Here is a 20,065-nt window from a genome sequence, read left to right on the forward strand (position 1 = left end):
ACGTGGAGTTAATGGTTAAAATGTGATTTTTGGTCGAATAATCGTCCTTCGAATGTTGGATTCTAAGTAATTTTTTGGTCGTCAGTCAATTTGTGCGGAACACACCGTGCACACACCTTTCGTAAGCCCAAATGTTCGCTCAAAATGCGATAAATCTATGTTTTGGAGATGTTCAATTCCATTTCCATGGATTTCAATGATGATTTTGGCTGATTTTTGATGAATTCACGCACAGTTTCGATGGAATTTCCGGTGAACACGGATTTTGATTGGCCCACATGTTGATCGTCATTTATGTCCTCACGACAACTTTGAAAACTTTCAACTCGTGCACTCTGCTACGGGATAGGCAATCATCGCCATAAACTTATTTCATCAATTGAAACGAAATTTAATGTTGGCTCTTTGTTCGAAGCTCATTTTCGCACCGATAACACAAACATACTGACACTTAAAACGCAATAACTTCACTTCCAATCAATGAAATGTCAGGAAATTGTCACCGGACAATCGATAAAGATAGCAGATTGTAACGCAGCAGTCGACATATACATAGATGGCGCCACCAGGGGGCGCTAGATTCAAAAAGTCCTGTTTACTTGGGAAAGCACCTTATACTATTTGTATAGCAATCGATTATATTAAGATACTCAATCAACCGTTAACTGAATGAAACTAATACACGCTCATACAACACGCAGTGAGAGTATAAAAAGAATTATTGCTCTCAGAAGCAATCTAATTAATATATGAATGTGTATAATTTCTGAGATATAGTCTACTCAACTCTAAGCACGAACACATTCAGCTGGGATTATTAAATTAAATGAATATACATACATACCATATAATTGTTTGCAGGTGGTAGAGAAGTAAATGTTTCACTTGCGGAAATGAGCTGCTTTCCCAAACTATGCAATTTCGACTATGTAATAACATTTTCCGAACAAGAACTGTTTGGTAGTAAAGTTTTGTGAAACCTTTGAACATTTTTACTAAGACTCTGACTTTATTTTATTGAAAATTTCATCTCACAAACACTTATTAGAACCTTACAACGGATGCTTATAACATTCCATTGTTCCCTATTTTTATGTAAATATATACAAACATAGTTATTGGAAGCTTTGCCCTTATCTTAGAAGGTATATGACAATATATTGCAACCGGTTTTGAGTGTCAGGCTGAAATGTCTCTTTTGGCCGGTAACTTATTATGATTGTTGATTTTGTAAACGAAAAGTATCAAAGATTTCATAATTCGCAATTCTTAGCACTCACTCATCGACTCCATATCAGTCGAACAGTTCGATACGGAGCGTAGATGCATGCACAGCATCTCCGTCGTAAATAATCGATGAGTTTAAGCGCGTTAAATGAAAAACTTATAAAAAATGTTATTTCATTATTTAATATTTTTGCATTGTGTGCTTACGCAAATTTATTGCTGTAACGGTGTAATAAAACCAGCAATAGAGGATGCGAAAAGAGCTGATGGTACCCAAAGACGTTATCGCCGTGCATCAGTACCACAATTTATTGACCGCAGCCATGCCGATGACTTCACGAAAGCCGACATATTAATGATAATCGCTGACCAAACACTTCAAGGCAGTCCAACTGACAGAATCATATCATCTCAACAACTCTATGGCCTTCCAAATAATCAAAATTATCAGCAACAGTCCCAAGCTAATAGTTTGCAAAAGCCACGAGGCAATCAGCAAGCTCACAATTCAAGAGAACTGAATGTGAATGAACATTACAATAGCAACAATAATTTGTACGATAATAACAATGCTTTCGATGGGAATAATATGAAGCATGAAAAAAATAAAATATTACAACAACATAGTGTTCAAGTTGGCAATATGCTTAAACATCATAACTCTTATCAAGAGATTAATTTTAATAATGAAAACACTCGGAATAGTGCAATTTTGAACACTAACGTCGAAATGAACGCCAAGTCCACTGATGTAGTAACGATGTTCAGACCAGCAGTAAGGGTGGACACAATGCATACACCAATAACCACATCTATAACGTCGACTTATGTTACTCAGCCACAAAATCACTTACTTAATCCACAAAATATTAAACCCAACAACTATTTACTAACAAAATTCATTGCAAATCCGGTACCAACCATAATCAAGGCACCATCATCAAGTGAATATAATAGAAGTCAATTTAGAAGAAATATTCCCGACAACCCATTTCTCAAAGAGCACATGTCTCAAAATGAGTTCATGCAAAACCCATTTTTAGCAAATTTACAAAATAATAGGAATTCACAATCTTATTTAAATAATCAATCAACACAAAATATTGTGGCTCCGAAGCCCACTCCTCAGAATCCATACATGTCAAATCCATTTCTGCAAAATACTAAAATGCCAAATCTCTCAGGCCAGTCGCAGCCAACACAACTTCCAGCAACAAATCTGATGGGGCCTCAAAGTCAAACTTCTTCGCAAAATACGGCTAATTTAATGAATGTTCAAAAACCTGTGATTATATCATCGACACCACCCAGCACGACATATCCTAATTCGAAGGGCACAAAAATGGACGCAGAATTAAATCGACTCATTCAAAATAAAGCGGTCATATTTCCAGATTCGATATACCTCACACAAAGCACTCCGAGCTCACAGCACATACTAGATATAAGACGTTAGTTATAACATATAAGTATAAGAAATAAAGACATTGTCAAAAATTTTATACGTAAATATAATACTCAATGGTTAAAGCAAAATGATAATATTGCTTTCATACCATTTACTTTTACAAGGTGCGTTCCAAAGTAAACAGGACTAAAAAAAAGAACAGAACAAATAGTTTTTTCGGCAAAATCAATTTATTTTATTCAAAATAGTCTCCTTCTGCTTTAATACAGCTTTTTGCACGGTCCAAAAGCATGTCGAAGCATGTTGGCCGGTATGGCCGCCAGTATGCCGATGCATGCCTTTTGAATGGCCTCTACGTCTACATAACGCTTTTCCTTCATGGGCAAATGCATTCCGAAAAGGAAGAAGTCGACGGTACCATATCAGGTGAATACGGGGAGTGGTTAATGGTTAAATGTGATTTTTGGTCAAATAATCGGTCACAAGCGTCGAATCGAATGTTGGATTCTGAGCAATTTTTGGTCGTTAATCAATTAGTGCGGAACAAACCATGCAAACACCTTTCGTAATATTCGGTAAAAATGCGATAAATCGATGTTTTGGAGATGTTCAATTCCATTTCCATGGATTTCAATGATGATTTTGGCTGATTTTTGATTGACTCACATGTTGATCGCCATTTATGTCCTCACGACCACTTTGAAACCACTCGTGCACTCTGCTACGGGACAGGCAATCATCGCCATAAACTCGTTTCATCAATTGAAACGACTCGGTAAAAGTTTTACCAATTTTAAAACAAAATTTAATGTTGGCTCTTTGTTCGAAGCTCATTTTCGCACCGATAAAACAAACATTCTGACACTTAAAACGCAATTTCATTTCCAATGAATGAAATATCATGAAATTCTCACTGGATAATCGAGAAAGACGAGATTCTAACGCATCAGTCGACATATATGTAGATGGAACCACCAGGGGGTGCTAAATTCAAAAATCCTGTTTACTTTGGAACACTCCTTGTATTTATCGTGAAGTGACAGATGAACAGATGAGAGGAGGATGGAGTCATGTGTAGAAGTTCACGCAAGTGAGGAAAGTTCTCTGATCGCCATTCACTTGGGAGTGGCCAGAAACGATTCTTTTACACATGGCTCAAGCAGCTCACTACTTCCGGTCTTTGACCAAGTATCCTCTGGGTAAAGTGAGAAGGCGAAACATTCCCTACAAGGGTTGTGCGCTGGGTTTGGGACCCGCCACGTAAAAAACACCCCCAGTGAAGAGCTACAACCAGCCTCGGATGAAGACCCCCTTTTGATGACGACCATGGCAAACGAAATAAGGACTACGGGTGAGGGCATGCACCTGGAATGTCCGGTCCCTTGGTGGGAAGGTGCCGCTGCCCAGCTGGTTGATGTCCTCGTAAAGACAAAGGCTGACATCACCGCCGTCCAAGAAATGCGATGGACGGGACAAGGACAGAGACGAGTAGGTCCTTGTGACATTTACTACAGTGGCCATATAAAGGAGCGCAAGTTTGGTGTAGGATTCGTGGTGGGAGAGAGACTCCGTCGCCGAGTACTATCATTCACTGCGGTGAATGAACGTCTAACCACAATCCGCATCAAAGCGAGGTTCTTCAACATATCGCTGATTTGCGCCCACGCCCGACGGAAGAGAAGGACGATGTGACCAAAGATGCCTTCTATGAGCGCTTGGAGCGCGCTTATGAAACTGCCCCGCCACGATGTCAAAATCGTGCTTGGCGACTTTAACGCCAGGGTGGGCAAAGAAGGTATATTTGGCACTACGGTCGGTAAATTCAGCCTCCACGACGAAACATCCCCAAATGGGTTGAGGCTGATTGACTTCGCCGGGGCCCGAAATATGGTTATCTGTAGTACTAGATTCCAGCATAAGAAGATTCATCAAGCTGCCTGGCTGTCTCCGGATCGAAAAACTACCAACCAGATCGATCATGTTGTGATAGACGGAAAACTCGTCTCCAGTGTTTTAGATGTGCGTGCGCTCCGAGTCCTAACATCGACTCGGACCACTATCTTGTTGCAGCTAAGATTCGCACCCGCCTCTGTGCAGCAAAAAACGCGCGCCACCAAACACAAGGAAGGTTCGACGTCGGGAAGCTGCAATCACAACAGACAGCAGAACGATTTTCTACTCGGCTTGCACTCCTGCTCTCTGAGAGCACTCGTCAACAACTCGGTATAAGGGACCTTACGTACAGCTGCAACCGAAACCATTGGTTTTCGGAAAGTGCAAAAGAACAGCTGGTACGACGAGGAGTGCCGTGTCGCAGCGGAGAGAAAACAGGCTGCCTACCTCGCAACGTTACGATCGACCACTACACGTGCGGGATGGGATAGATACCGAGAGTTGAAGAGGGAAGCGAGACGCATTTGTAGACAGAAGAAGAAAGAGGCTGAATTGGTGAGTACGAAGAGCTTGATAAGCTGGCCGACAGGGGTAATGCTCGAAAATTCTACGAAAAAATGCGGCAGCTTACGGAAGGTTTCAAGACCGGAGCGTATTCCTGTAGAACCCCCAAAGGTGATCTAGTCACTGATGCCCAGAGCATACTTAAATTATGGAGGGAACACTTCTCCAGCCTGCTGAATGGCAGTGAACGCACAACACCAGGAGAAGAAAAACCCGATTCCCCAATCGATGACGATGGAGCAGACGTTCCATTACCCGACCATGAAGAAGTTCGAATAGCAATTGCCCGCCTGAAGAACAACAAAGCGGCAGGGGCCGACGGATTGCCGGCCGAGCTATTCAAACACGGCGGCGAAGAACTGATAAGGTGCATGCATCAGCTTCTTTGTAAAATATGGTCGGACGAAAGCATGCCCAACGATTGGAATTTAAGTGTGCTATGCCCAATCCATAAAAAGGAGACCCACAATCTGCGCCAACTACCGTGGGATTAGCCTCCTCAACATCGCATATAAGGTTCTATCGAGGCGTATTGTGTGAAAGATTAAAGCCCACCGTCAACAAACTGATTGGACCTTATCAGTGTGGCTTCAGACCTGGCAAATCAACAACCGACCAGATATTCACCATGCGCCAAATCTTGGAAAAAGACCCGTGAAAGGAGAATCGACACACACCACCTCTTCGTCGATTTCAAAGCTGCTTTCGACAGCACGAAAAGGAGCTGCCTTTATGCCGCGATGTCTGAATTTGGTATCCCCGCAAAACTAATACGGCTGTGTAAACTGACGTTGAGTAACACCAAAAGCTCCGTCAGGATCGGGAAGGACCTCTCCGAGCCGTTCGATACCAAACGAGGTTTCAGACAAGGCGATTCCCTATCGTGCGACTTTTTCAACCTGCTTTTGGAGAAAATAGTTCGAGCCGCAGAACTAAATAGAGAAGATACCATCTTCTATAAGAGTGTACAGCTGTTGGCGTATGCCGATGATATTGATATCATCGGCCTCAATACCCGCGCCGTTCGTTCTGCTTTCTCCAGGCTGGACAAGGAAGCACAGAAAATGGGTCTGGCAGTGAACGAGGGCAAGACGAAATATCTCCTGTCATCAAACAAACAGTCGTCGCATTCGCGACTTGGCACTCACGTCACTGTTGACAGTCATAACTTTGAAGTCGTAGATAATTTCGTCTATCTTGGAACCAGCGTAAACACCACCAACAATGTCAGCCTAGAAATCCAACGCAGGATAACTCTTGCCAACAGGTGCTACTTCGGACTGAGTAGGCAATTGAGAAGCAAAGTCCTCTCTCGACAAACAAAACCAAACTCTATAAGTCACTCATAATTCCCGTCCTGCTGTATGGTGCAGAGTCTTGGACGATGTCAACAACGGATGAGTCGACGTTGCGAGTTTTCGAGAGAAAAGTTCTGCGAAAGATTTATGGTCCTTTGCGCGTTAGCCACGGCGAATACCGCATTCGATGGAACGATGAGCTGTACGAGATATACGACGACATCGACATAGTTCAGCGAATTAAAGACAGCAGCTACGCTGGCTAGGTCATGTTGTCCGGATGGACGAAAACACTCCAGCTCTGAAAATATTCGACGCAGTACCCGCCGAAGCAGAGGAAGAGGAAGACCTCCACTCCGTTGGAAGGACCAAGTGGAGAAGGACCTGGCTTCGCTTGGAATATCCAATTGGCGCCACGTAGCGAGAAGAAGAAACGACTGGCGCGCTGTTGTTAACTCGGCTATAATCGCTTAAGCGGTTTCTACGCCAATTAAGAAGAAGAAGACAGATGAACTCGTCGAGCTAACTTTTAGTCATAATAGGAAGCGTACTTTAATTTAAAGTACATTTGTTATAGTCATATCCGATTAGGAAGCAGGGAAAAGCCATTACTATGATATAAAACGCACATATTCTAAAAAACATATGTATCATTATACAAGTACTCTTGCAATCTGTTGTTACATAGTATACGTATTATAGTTTTGTTCACCTAACGGTTGTACTTTTCACCCAAAACTTAGCGAGATTTATCTAGGGTTATATATACATATATATATATATATATATATAAATGATAAGGATAACAAGACGAATTGAAATTCGGAGTACTATCTGTCTGACCGTCCGTCTGTGCAAGTTGTATATTGAGTAAAAATTGATATCTTGATGAAACTCGGTACGCGCGTTCCTTACTAAAAAAAATTCGAGTTCGTAGATAGCCGTAATCAGCCCACTGCCACTCCCACCAAACGCCATTAACCGAAAATCTATAAACTGCCATAACTAAGCACTCAATCGATATATAAAACTGTAATAGGGAAACACAGTAGCAAGGGACATCTGTGGGCAGAAAATTTTAAAAGGTCGGAATGGTCCAGCCCTCTGATAAGTTTAGTTATCTCATAAACCACTAAAGCTACAACAATCAAATTTACTTAGCGCAAATATTTTAAGAACTCCTACCGACAGTGTGAAAATTGATGAAATCGGAAGATAACCCCCTCACTCTCCATATAACGGTGCTATTCAAAACTGCTAAAAGCGCACTAAATCAATAACTAAATACGCCAATGACATTAAATTTTACCTCCAACATGGTATGGGAGGGCTTTATGGAAGCCGGTGCGAAAATTCGACGATGAGCGTGGCACCATCCACTTTTAGGTGAAATCAAATGTGCCAATCACTCGTTGGCACCACTTGCAGAACCACTCGTAGAAATTTGCTCTCCTTTTACCAAAAATCATACAAAAACAACAAAACCGTTTTCGAAACATCGACTGATCGCTAAGTGGTGGCTTTTATCTCGTCACATCTCCAATAGCACTTAATAAACGTCCTACCCTATACAATAACTGTTTAGCATTATTATTAAAAATATTTCCATTTAATCTAAAAATTATTTTTTTATTACTGTTAGCACAAACAGAAATTAATATATACACACACTTTTAAAAATGTAACGGCAACAATATTTTCATTAGTAGCCATAATGGCGATATCCTTTAGCCTGATAACCACCATTAATTTCCACCGAAACATCGTGAGCAGTATTTGGATAACCTCTATGATCGTAGTAAGGACGTTGAGGGTAGGGGACTTGTGGGTATGGTCCTTGCGATGGATAAGAATTTTGCTCAACATGTGGGTAACCTACATTGGAATTTTGATAATAACCGTTTGGTTGAGCACCACCGCCATAATAGTGATGATCATGATGATGTAGATGGTAACTATCTTGATGGTTGGGGTAACCTGATGGATAATTTGGAAATGGATCCAATACATTCAATAAAGCGACAGCAATTTTATCCAACGTCGGTCGTGCCGAAACCATTGTCATTATAGTACAAGCGAAAATAAATGTTAATATAAACTTCATTTTGTGATAGGTAAAAGTATAATATTAGAATTGAAAACTTCGGAAGCGTTAGCACGCCTTCACTGCTCTGAAACACAAAACTGAACGATTTGCTTTCACTGATCTTCTATTTAAATACTTATACGCATATTCATGGACAGGGTGGGCCAAAAGGTATCTACTTCAATCGTAATCTTAAACCTGAACTCCTTGCGGTTTGAAATTGTGCCATGAACGAAACTCTTTGATGATACCGCTTTTAACGATTAAATCTCACTTTTACTACTATTTATAAAAATAGTAAGGAAGAAAGAACTGTATCATCACCCTTAGTTAAAAGTGCAAATCGTTACATAACATAATTATTTCGATTAAATATATAATAAAGTTGTAATCTCTACGTGGCGAAAAGAAGAAACGACTGGCGCGCTGTTGTTAACTCGGCTTTAATAGCGCAAGCGGTGTCTACGCCAGTAAAGAAGAAGAATGTTGAAAACTCAAAAAAATTTTGCAAATGAACTTGTTTTTGAACCACCACTTCTATATGAATACTAGTGTGTGTGGAAAACCCAAAATAAGCAGACTTTTTACTGATAACGTTCTATTCTGTCTATTTAATAATCAACTTTCGTACAAGGACATTTGCTTATAAACAAAAATATAGCACTCAATCATCAATTCCATATCAGTCGAACAGAGCGTAGATGCCATGCATGGCATCTCTTTGTAAATACGTACATATAATCGATGAACTTAAACACTTTCAACAGTGAAATGAAAAATTTATAAAAAATTTTATTTGAATATTTCAACTTAACTCTAACTTGCAGTAGAGTGCAAAACGCTTACTGTAAGGGTAGTTCATTGAATACCTTGCACATAACCGAGTCATAGCTTGAGGAAGCCGTAAGGCTTAAGGAATTCGCTGTAAGTACCTTCCTAGACATTGAGAAAGCTTTCAATAACTTTACGCCGGAAGCAGTTGTAGCAGCGCTCGATCGATTTGGGTTCGAATTGAACCTCAAACATCTTAATTTTAGGCGTCTGTGCGTCAAAGTGACAGTGGCGGAAAGGGATAGTGCTCGGCAAATTGTAAGAATCTGCTTACAACCTGGAGATACAGAGAAGCATTTGAAGCTTGTCCTAGGTAGGAAGCTTTCATGAAAGCCTGGCATCGAGGGAAAAGGAAAGAAGACAACGATTGCCTTATGCTGTCGCGAAGGAGCCACTCTTTTAAGATATTTGTATGTTGGAGAGTCCATACTTACAAGGACGTTCGAAGCTAGGAAGCACTAAAGCCGACTCCAACCATAGATATTGCCGCAAGGTTTATGGACGCAAAAGTTGCTATCAGACTCAGATAATTTTGACTTTTAAATGATCACATGTCTGAACATTCGGAAATCCTCACACGATTTGACTTTATACCGGTTATTTTAAATCATGGACTCGTCAAACCAAACTTTAGCGGCATTTTCTCTGCCCACATACCTGCGAGCGGATCGGTGCTCCCCTCTCGTCGTGTGTTCTAATACTACTGCTATTTTATTGGCCGACTGTTTACTTTTATATGTGCTTGCACATACACTGCGCGTCACTAAGTTAGCAGACCTTCATCAACCTAATACAATTGCTTCTAATTTTTACACCCTGAACAGGGTATATTAAATTTGCCACGAAGTTTTTAACACCCAGAAGGAAGCGTCGGAGATCCTATAAAGTATATATTTAAATTATCAGTATGTTAAGCTGAGTCGATTTAGCCATGTCCGTCTGTCTGTCTGTCTATCTGTCTGTCTGTCCTTCTGTATATATACGAACTTTTTTGCAAACGTCATTTTCTCTTCAAGAAGCTGCTCATTTGTCGGAACTGCCGATATCGGACCACTCTAACATATAGCTGCCATACAAACTGAATGATCGGAATTAAGTTTTTGTATGGAAAACTTTCACATTTGACAATGTATCTTCACAAAAGTTGGCACAGGTTATTTTCTAAGATAATAATGTAATATACGAAGAAATCTTTCAGATCGGCTTACTATAGCATATAGCTGCTATATAAACTGAATGACCGGAATCTAGTGCTGGTATGGAAAACTTTTGCATTTGACGTTGTATCTTCACGAAATTTGACATGGATTACTGCTTAAGGTAATAATATAATCTCCGAAAAAAATGGTTCAGATCGGATTACTATAGCATATAGCTTCCGTACAAACTGAATGATCGAAATCAAATGCTTGAGAAACTTTCTCATTTGGCGATATATCGTCAAATTTCGTGAGTTATTGTTCATAGAAATAATGTGACCTCCGAAGAATTGTTCACATCGGATTACTATAGCATATAGCTTCCGTACAAACTGAACGATCGGAGTCAAATGCTTGCATTGAAGACTTTTGCAGTTAACGAGATATATTCTGCAAATTCGTCGTGGTTTATTCTCTAAGGCAACGCTAGAATAGGTGAAGAAAACGTCTAAAAGGTCCATTTTCTTTATTAAATAACCTTAATGTTTCTAGCAAACAACTTGTCTTAAAAGAACTAGTAAAATGTTTTCCTTTGGATGAAAACCACTGGCCGGTTACGTCTTTAGATTTACTTAGTTACTAAAGAAAATGCACCTGTGAAGGGTATATTAGCTTCGGTGCAGCTGAAGTTAACGTTGCAACTGCTTTATTGTTTTCTGATTTTCTCATCTTTGTATTTATGAACAATGACGGGTAAAGAGAACATGCGATCAGAATGTCCAGTTACATGTTTTTTTCTATTTTTTGTTCTTTTTGGTAGTGTGCACATGCAATTTAATTTGTATATGTATATCTTTGGAATTTTTCCGACTGTCCATCCGTCTGACCGTCTATACAGGTATCAGCTTTTGAGATATCGATTTCAAAATTTGAACCCATCATTTTCTCACCAAGAAACTGCGCCTTTGTCAGAATGACCGATATCGGACCCCTAGAGTGTAAAGCTATCATACAAACTGAACTATCGCGATGAAGTGCTTTTATGGAAACCTTTTTCATTTTACGAGATATACATATTCAGCAAATTTGGTATCGGTTATTGTCCGAAGAAACGGTGTAATCTCCGAAGAAATTCTTCGGATCAAATCTTCTTTTTCTTTATCACCCCTTACATGATTATAGTCGAGTTTATAACAGCGCGACAATCATTCTTCCTTTTCGTAGTTTGGTGCCAACCGGTGCTTCTCCAACTGGTCGTTACAACGCATTGGAGGCCTTCCTCTTCCTCCGCTTCTCCCGGCGGATCCCTTATGGGATCACTTAAAGTGAAAAATACGTGTTTTAGTTAAAATCTTAACTTTCAACTTGGACGAAGGAGAGAAAAATTGAAAATTGGATTTTTGGCAGACATTTACAAAAAAATTAAAATTTCGCGATATTGTTTTTCTAATAGTTTTAATTGGAAAAAATCCTTCGTTCAAGTCTTTAAGAATTGTATCTCAAAGACCTGTGTAAATTTTCAAGAAAATCGGTTGAGTAGTTCTCGATAAATCTTACTAACCGATTTCAAAAAGACCGTTTTAACGCGTTTAAAGACGGCGCACTTAGCCTAGCTAGCCTCGAGCTTACAAGTTCTCAAGGCTGTATCTCCGAAACAATTACTCGGATGAACTTAAAAATTTAGCACGATATTCTAGAAGTGTTATATAATTTAATAATACAATAAAAAATGCGATTGTTTAAAACCCGTAAACAGATATAACCCCTTAATAAAATTCGATACTTATGTATATGTATATATACACAATTCCATAGGGAAGTATGTTCACTTTCTAAATATTACTATGGGCTCTTAATCAATTTACACAAATGTACACATACATACATACATACATACATAAGTATGTATGTACGATACATGTGTACGATCGTATCCAAATTGATTTAGAGCAATCTCTCCCAATTTCTCAGTATTTCAAAAAAGCATTGCATAACATAGATTTGCAATTATGTGCATACAATAATTTTTGAAAACTGCTCCAGCATCCTTGGACGTCTGCGCAGCTGTAAATGTACTAAGTAAGCTAAATGCAAAGGAATAACTAATGTGTACTCATGTACTTGTATGTATGTGCATTAGGGTGGGCAAGAAAAAAATAATTTTTTTCGCTTGGTACTCTGAAAAATAAGTTCTTAGACACCACTAAGAAAGTTTCCCTAAATATAAGCTCTTAAGTGTAACGGGAAGTTCCTCCGTCTTATAGTTTTTTTTGTAAACCTAGCAATTTAAAAGATTTTGAAGTTTGATTATTTTAAATCTTTCTTATGTACTTTATATGGTAACACAATGAAAAAAAAATCATCATAATCAAAGAAATTAGTTGTATGTAGTTTTGAACCACTCTAATGTACATACATACATATATACCTATATACATACATACATATGTATATATATGTATATCTACCATATATATTTATATATGTATATAAATATGTTCACATGTATCTACCTATTTTTGACAGTTTTTCTTTCTTCCGATGTCGGCAACTAATGTCCGTGTAAGCGCAGTTTGCGAATCAAGCAGGAATAAGGAATAATATGTAGTTTCTTAAGCATACAAACAGCCAATAAGAAGTGCCACAGCTGCCTTAGGTAGAAAAATCTGTTGAAAGACAATTGCTGAAAGATGTTAAATGCATTGTTTCTGTATAATAATTTTTTTTTAGCGCATCTAAAAGGCAACAGTTTTCATGAATCAAAGAACGACACGACAAACATTGCATTTAGAAAAAATACATACATATAGGCATACATATATATGTACATATGTACGTATGTACGTACATGTCATATGCATCAATTTGTAACCATGTGCATATATTTTTATCTATCCCGAAAAAAAGAGCCTTTTAAGATAACATTTACAAGAAACGAGTCAGATTTTTTTTCAACGTATATCTTTATTTAAAAAATTTCGAACACAAAGCCTCAACTGTATAACTAATAAGCGTAAATAAATTGTTAAAATTGATTTAGATGTAATATGTTCAACATGAGTTGAACCAAAAAAACAACGCTATGGGAACCATATGAAACAAATATAAATATCATAACAAAAATGGCTTTTTGCAGTTTCTTTATTAAAATTTACATAGTTCTGATAGAGTAAGTTTACAAAGTTGAATTGCTTTTGCTATGGCAATGGAAATGCGTAGGTTATCCCTTTGCGTATGTATGTTCCTTAAGTTAGGTGTAGAATTCCGTCAGTCCTCATTTTTGTAGTGAGCCATATTGGTCACGTGCAGGCTTAGCTGTGCAACTAAATGACTACATAAAATATAATTTCTGAAATATGTTTAAATAATAAAATAAAATGTCATTATGCGTTTTTTTTACTATGACAGCGCGAAAATTGCATTACGCGCAGTTTTTTTTTGTTGATTGCATAATAAAATTATAACGAAATACAAACTACAAACTGCAAATGCAATGTTTTTATCAAATGTTCAGTTTCATTATTAAAATAACTTAAAAGACAAAACAAAAATATATAAACTAATTTAATATCGATGTTGCTTAAATCTAAAAGTATTATGTGTGAGGTTGGTAATGTTTTATATATATAATGGAGTTGACGTTTATTAAATGCTCAGTATGTCGTGATATGGGTTGTTTACTGGTAATTATGAAATGAATAAGTCTTCAACTAAGTTAGCTAAATATATATTTTACGAACTATTAGATTCATCAAGTTTTATGCTAATATTTAGGTCTAAAATGTTCTCAAAGAGTTCTTCAGTGGTAAGTAGTGGGACTTTGGCAACTTCATGGAATATTTTATGTGAATATTTACTACGTATTGTCTTTACTTTAGGTTTGCGATGCAATGTAGCATTTAAAATGGGTACGATTTCAGCGAAATCTGTCAACAAATATCCAGTATAGTATTCCAGCGTCAATGTCCAGGGATTTGTATCGCCATCTAAGCGCAAAGCCATAAACAAAGCTGCACATGCAAGTTTTGAATCGCTAAACTGAATAGTTGCATAATCCATTAGTGACAATTCTAAAATATAACGTGCTAATGTGAGCGTTGGCATTGAAACTTTGGCGCAACGGGCGTAACGTCGTAAAAATCGATATGACAACGGTATGCCCAGATCATAATTTATAGTTCGAAGTGTCGTCATTTCCATACGTATTAATTCATTGTGTTTATACGCGCCGTCACATATATAAAGGAAATCCTCGATTAAGGGCGGTGTTCGTTCATCGAATTTGCATGCGATAAAAAGTGCAGATGCACCAAGCAACTGCAGTACATCCTTATTGATAATAACGCGACATAAGAAGAGATCCACAATTTTTACCGCCAAATAGAGTGTTTCATGATTCAATTCGAACGTCTCTTGCACTTCGACCATCCAGTCAACTAATAATGTGCGCATCCATTTGGTCAAATGTATTTGTTTTTCCATATAATCTGTTACAGGAAACTCTTCCTCTCGTGATTTCATATAATTAAAAATATCCATGGCATAGTGAGATACTTGAAAGATATCATTCCAGTTAGCCTTGTCAAAATCTTCAACGCCTACCGGCACCGATGTAGGCGGCGGTTTATCACCAATTTCTTTATCGGGTGTACCTTCAATTTTCTTCTTCTCTTGTAATAGTAATGCCGAACGCCGCTTTGCAGCCTCGAAATTACCAGATAAACGAATTGACTCGGAACTGGAAATATCTTCGAGTGCCGACATGTACAAGCTTTCTTCCGTTTTATTGAATTCATTCGAAATTCTTCGTACTGGCTTATTGGGCAGAGATGGTTTTATTGGCACTGTGGCTAATACTGGAGAGGGTGGAGCCAAAACAGGCAATCTTAGAGTTGGCGGTGATGGTATGGGTTCAATCTTCGGTTTAGGCTTTGCATAATTATCTACCAGAAATTTGGCAATCGTTGATTTGGATATGGTAGCATTTCGCGTACTCGCCCTAGTTGCCATTTTCTTTTGCGAAATATTACGTTCACACAAGTCCACATTTCCGATAATGTTTTGCGTTTCTTTAAGCACTTGCGCATGTGTCCCAATAATGTGCGTTTCTTTTCTCTTTGTCAAATTTTGGTTTGGCTTTAAGTTTTCTTCAGTATGCAATTTACTCGTCGTCATTGTTGTTAATTTAACGTTGTTTGTGAGATTACCAAGCGCTGATCGCTTAACTTTTTCATTTTTAGCCGGACTATGTTCGGCTTTACGTTTGCCGCGCGTCTGGATTATATCAACATTTTGATCCTGGACATTGATTGTGCCTCGCCTATTAAGTGTTTTCCGTGGCTGAGGTAACAATGAGTTCATAGTTGTCGTTACAGCTTGTTTAGAAACTGCACGGGTATTCTTTGTTGGCGCCATTTTTAATAATAATGCGTGCAATTTTCGTCCTTTAATCTGCGTCTCAATTTACACTATCTCTAGGTCACTGCGGCTGTTTTCGTCTTTAATTATTCATTTATCGTGCTCTAATTTTGGTTTTTAACTTCCTATAAAAAAAACAAAAATTAAACACTACTTAAAGAATTGATATACAAAATATTCACCTACCAAACAATATTTTAATTTCAAAAACACCTGGACAGAAATTATGCCGCTCTACGCTTAACGGCGTTCGCAAAGACACAAATGAGCATCTTTGCTGCACGTTCCAATGTTAGCTGTGGTTAATTAACGAAGGGTTGCATTTCGAACTTTACGTCACCATAAAAAAATTTTTAATTTTCTGTACATAATTTTCGAAACCATAATTTTAACTTTCATATTTCATATTTATAAAATTTAAATTATAGAATAAATAATATATTAAACGAAACGATTCTTGCGTTAAAAAAAATTAGCTTGTTAAATTGGTAATAAAATTTATAATTTTTTGTACATAATTTTCGAAGCCATATATTTTTAACTTTCATATTTATAAAATATAAATTATAGAATAAATAATATGTTAAACGAAAAATTATAGAATCAATCATTCTTGCGTTAAACCAAATTAGCTTGTTAAATTGGTAATTGCCAGTTCACACACGAACTCTTTTGTCAGCCAAGCCGGTTTTTTGTAGGCGAGGGGACGACGAGGAAAGACGAAACGACCGTGCTTCTCGTGCTCGGGTGACACGCTTTGTGTGTTTGTGCGTAAAGTGGCAACTCGACAGGCAATTTAAGTTTGCTAAAAATCTGGATTTTTAGCAATATTGCCAATGGATACTGCATATTGCTAATGTTCAGCAATTTATTGCTAAGTATATTTCATGCCATTCATTGCTAGCAACGAACTGTCAATTTGGTGATTTGACAGATCGGTTTTCATTTCCTTGAACATATTTAAAGAGGCAATATGTACAAGCCTGGCTCGATTGCATGAAAGCAACAAAGCTGAAATGCCGCCAATGCGGCCAGCAACGGTAACCGGACGCTTGCCCACGTCGCAAGCAACTGTGTTGGCGTATGCTGATTCGGCTTACCGGATATATCAGCTGACATTTATGCGTCCAGTTTTTTGGTTCAACTTCAATTCAATGACACTTTTCCAGGGTAGACTTTGTTACAACCATCGCGCAGGCTGACTGCGAGTTACCCTGGACAGCGTTTGACTCTGCTGGATCACATCAAAGCTAACGTACGATGCATTCTTCAACAACAAATGTGCATACTAATAAATAATTAAGTTCACACATATCTCCCTTCCAATTTGTAGCCAAAGTCATTATTAAGTGCTTATGTTCATATGAACGCAACTAATTATTTTTATTCCTGATGCCTGTCGTTGGAGCCATAATATAAACCGTCAATTTCTGCAGTTTTTGAAAATCGTGTGTTCTTGAAAACTTCCAAATAGAAACTTATTGAAACGATTCATAACATAATCGGTGACTTCTAAGATGTGAAAGTTTGGTTCATAGAAAAAAAATTTCGTTCCAATTATCTGTTTTACATTAGAAACATTCTTTAAATCTACTTTAAATTGTGAATGAGACAACCAAACCATTTTTTTTTTTCATAAATGTAAATTTATTTGTATTTTCCAGTGTTCTCTATATTACAAAGTCTTTCAACGGATTTTTATTACTTTTTTTTATGAGAAAAGGGGAAATAATGCCTCTTCATTTGCGAGTACAGCTCTTTAATGCTACATGCATTTATGTACATTAACATGGTAAACAACTGAACTGTCGTGGCAAACACCTACTTTCATAGGTACGTACATATCTACTTAGAATATTTTTTAAGATCCAATCTATGTAAGTATAAGTATAAAAACTATTATAATATAAGAAATTCCTAATGGTAAAATTTTTAAATGAAATCGTAAAAAGAGAGTGGCTTATATCTAAATTTAGCCTTGTATATATGTAATTATGAATTTTTGCATATACTATACATGGTCATAAGAAAACGATTCAAATATTTCAAATGAAATGGCAACGTGCTGGTATACATACATATTTGTAGTATAAAAATCATAGGTGGTTAATAATACTTAAAAAAAAGTTTATTGTACATTTTATAAACGAATATACATATGTATGTACATATGTATACATAAATACGTTTTCCATGTGTGTACTTTATATTTTCATATATTGTATATGTCAACCGGAATTACCAAAAGCTACTAAGTTATAACTATAGAATATTAAAACTTATTTAGATCACATTACCATTTCATTTGCTCCCGTAATTTAATGCGCCTGATTCTTAACATCCAATTGGTAATTTATAATTGTTGTTTATTAAATATTTATTATATACCATAAATTCGATAACTGATGAGTCTTGAAAAAGAGTCGATGATATTAAATTTTGAGTAGATTAGTTTTATGCATATATTGTGTTGGTACCTATGTATATATACAGATGTTAAGCATCTATGTATGTATATTGAGTTGCAACATATTTATACATATATGCATAAATATCTCTGAAAATACATATGTATGTAGGTAATAAGGTATTTCGAAGGTAACATTTTTTAAATGATATGAGTTTGGAGGTGTGAATGAATGATCTTTACTCCCATCTTTTGTATCTATCTAAATGGTATTCGCATGAGTGGTGCGAACATATGTATAAATTAAATTCAGAGTTTATTAAAGTTTTTATTTAATATTAAAGAATGTAAAATAATAAACATTATAATAGTTAAATAATCTTCTATTCTGTTCAAACTTTTGAGCAATGTATGGTGTTTGAACTGTTTGACCTCTAACACAAATAATTAAAAAATATAAAAAAAAACTAAAAGAAAATTAAAAAATAGCTAAAGTATCTAATAAGTAAGTTGGAAGATTTCTTAATTTTAAAAACGAATGCTTTAATTGCTAAAGCCTTGCATGTCCATATATTTCTTTGCGGTTATGTATGCTTGTATGTGCCAGTTTAAAATTTGTACTCCTTGACATAGAGTACTCTTGCTACGGATTTGACTTTTGTATCAGGTCATGAATTTGGCAGTGATGGAACTATTTCAATATTTTATGTTTCACAAAATAACTTTTAAAAGAGCGATTTAAAAGTTGACTTATAAAATAGTCATTTATATTGCATCAGGAAATGAAATTTGTTTTTTTGCGTATAGAACCATTTATGTGGCGTATACAAAACTTGGAGGTGTCAAGTCATTTATGGGCTTATCTGAATGATTTTTTATATGTACATATTCAAAAAAACGCTCATATTAAAAAATGTAATCTGGCGAAACTGTAACTTTCGTTCAAAAGTTGTTACTACTTACCGACCTAAACAGTTTTAGATCGCCAAAGTAACAGCCCTTCCGGCGACTTAAAAGCGGCTGTTGTGAGAATTATAATTATCATTGGACACTCTTAAATGTACATGATTAAAAAAAACTACTTATAAATGATCAAACCTCTCTGTAACCTTTTTAGAGTAACATTTTGATCTGGTTAACCATACTAATATTAAAGATTTTTGGAGGCCCCTGTAGTATGTACTTTCTTTTCAGTGGCGTAGCTACAACTTCGGGCAGACGGGGCCAAGGATGTTTTGCCGCCCCCCCCTTTATCTACCTACCTACAAGTTTCATGAGGTGGTTCGAACAAAATTGAATTTTTACAAAATATCTTCGATATTAAGTATATAAAATTTCGGAACTAGAAGCCACGCAAATTCTGAAGTTCCAAAATTCTCACAATACGGTTTTAGAGGAAATTGATAGTAAATTTACAAGACATCTTATAAAAAGCCATAGAAAAAACTCATTTTCGCCCTATATCTTGTACACTTTTGACACAATTTGCAGGAATTTTTGCCCGAATTGGAGTTTTTAAATACCATTTTTGAAAATTTGGAGAAATAAAAGTATTTGTTACATTAAAGCATAGGGTAACTGTGAAAATGACACGTCGCTAGACAAAGCTAGAAAAGTGTATCTTTATGCATTCTATCACTATTTTTAAGAGAGATATAAGCCAAAAGATATAAGACAAATTCAAAGGCTGAAGAGTATTCGAATAAAAATTAATATCTTTCATTGTTATTCAGATGATTACATTGTGAGTGAACAACTCTTTATCTTTTATAATAAATTTTGTAAAAAAAATTT

The 20,065-nt window shown here is 36.8% G+C and overlaps 3 protein-coding genes across 3 annotated transcripts; 1 reads left to right on the plus strand and 2 right to left on the minus strand.

Moving 5' to 3' along the window:
• The first annotated feature begins 1,189 nt into the window (after positions 1–1,189).
• LOC120771842 (putative uncharacterized protein DDB_G0286901) lies at positions 1,190–2,683 on the plus strand. The gene is made up of 2 exons (XM_040100123.1): positions 1,190–1,205; positions 1,470–2,683. The coding sequence occupies exons 1-2, from the start codon at positions 1,190–1,192 to the stop codon at positions 2,681–2,683; spliced, it is 1,230 nt and encodes a 409-aa protein (XP_039956057.1).
• A 5,409-nt stretch (positions 2,684–8,092) lies between these two features.
• Positions 8,093–8,455, minus strand: LOC120771917 (protein lifeguard 1-like). Its single transcript, XM_040100247.1, has one exon. The coding sequence runs from the start codon at positions 8,453–8,455 to the stop codon at positions 8,093–8,095; it is 363 nt and encodes a 120-aa protein (XP_039956181.1).
• A 5,100-nt stretch (positions 8,456–13,555) lies between these two features.
• LOC120782688 (G2/mitotic-specific cyclin-B3) lies at positions 13,556–16,128 on the minus strand. The gene is made up of 2 exons (XM_040115083.1): positions 16,051–16,128; positions 13,556–15,989 (listed from the first exon to the last, which is right to left on the minus strand). Exon 2 carries the CDS (start codon positions 15,859–15,861, stop codon positions 14,179–14,181), a length of 1,683 nt encoding a protein of 560 aa, XP_039971017.1. The 5' UTR covers positions 15,862–15,989; positions 16,051–16,128; the 3' UTR covers positions 13,556–14,178.
• Between the last annotated feature and the right edge of the window lie 3,937 nt (positions 16,129–20,065).

This window comes from Bactrocera tryoni, chromosome 1 (assembly GCF_016617805.1).
Source record: "Bactrocera tryoni isolate S06 chromosome 1, CSIRO_BtryS06_freeze2, whole genome shotgun sequence".
Lineage (NCBI taxonomy): Eukaryota > Metazoa > Arthropoda > Insecta > Diptera > Tephritidae > Bactrocera > Bactrocera tryoni.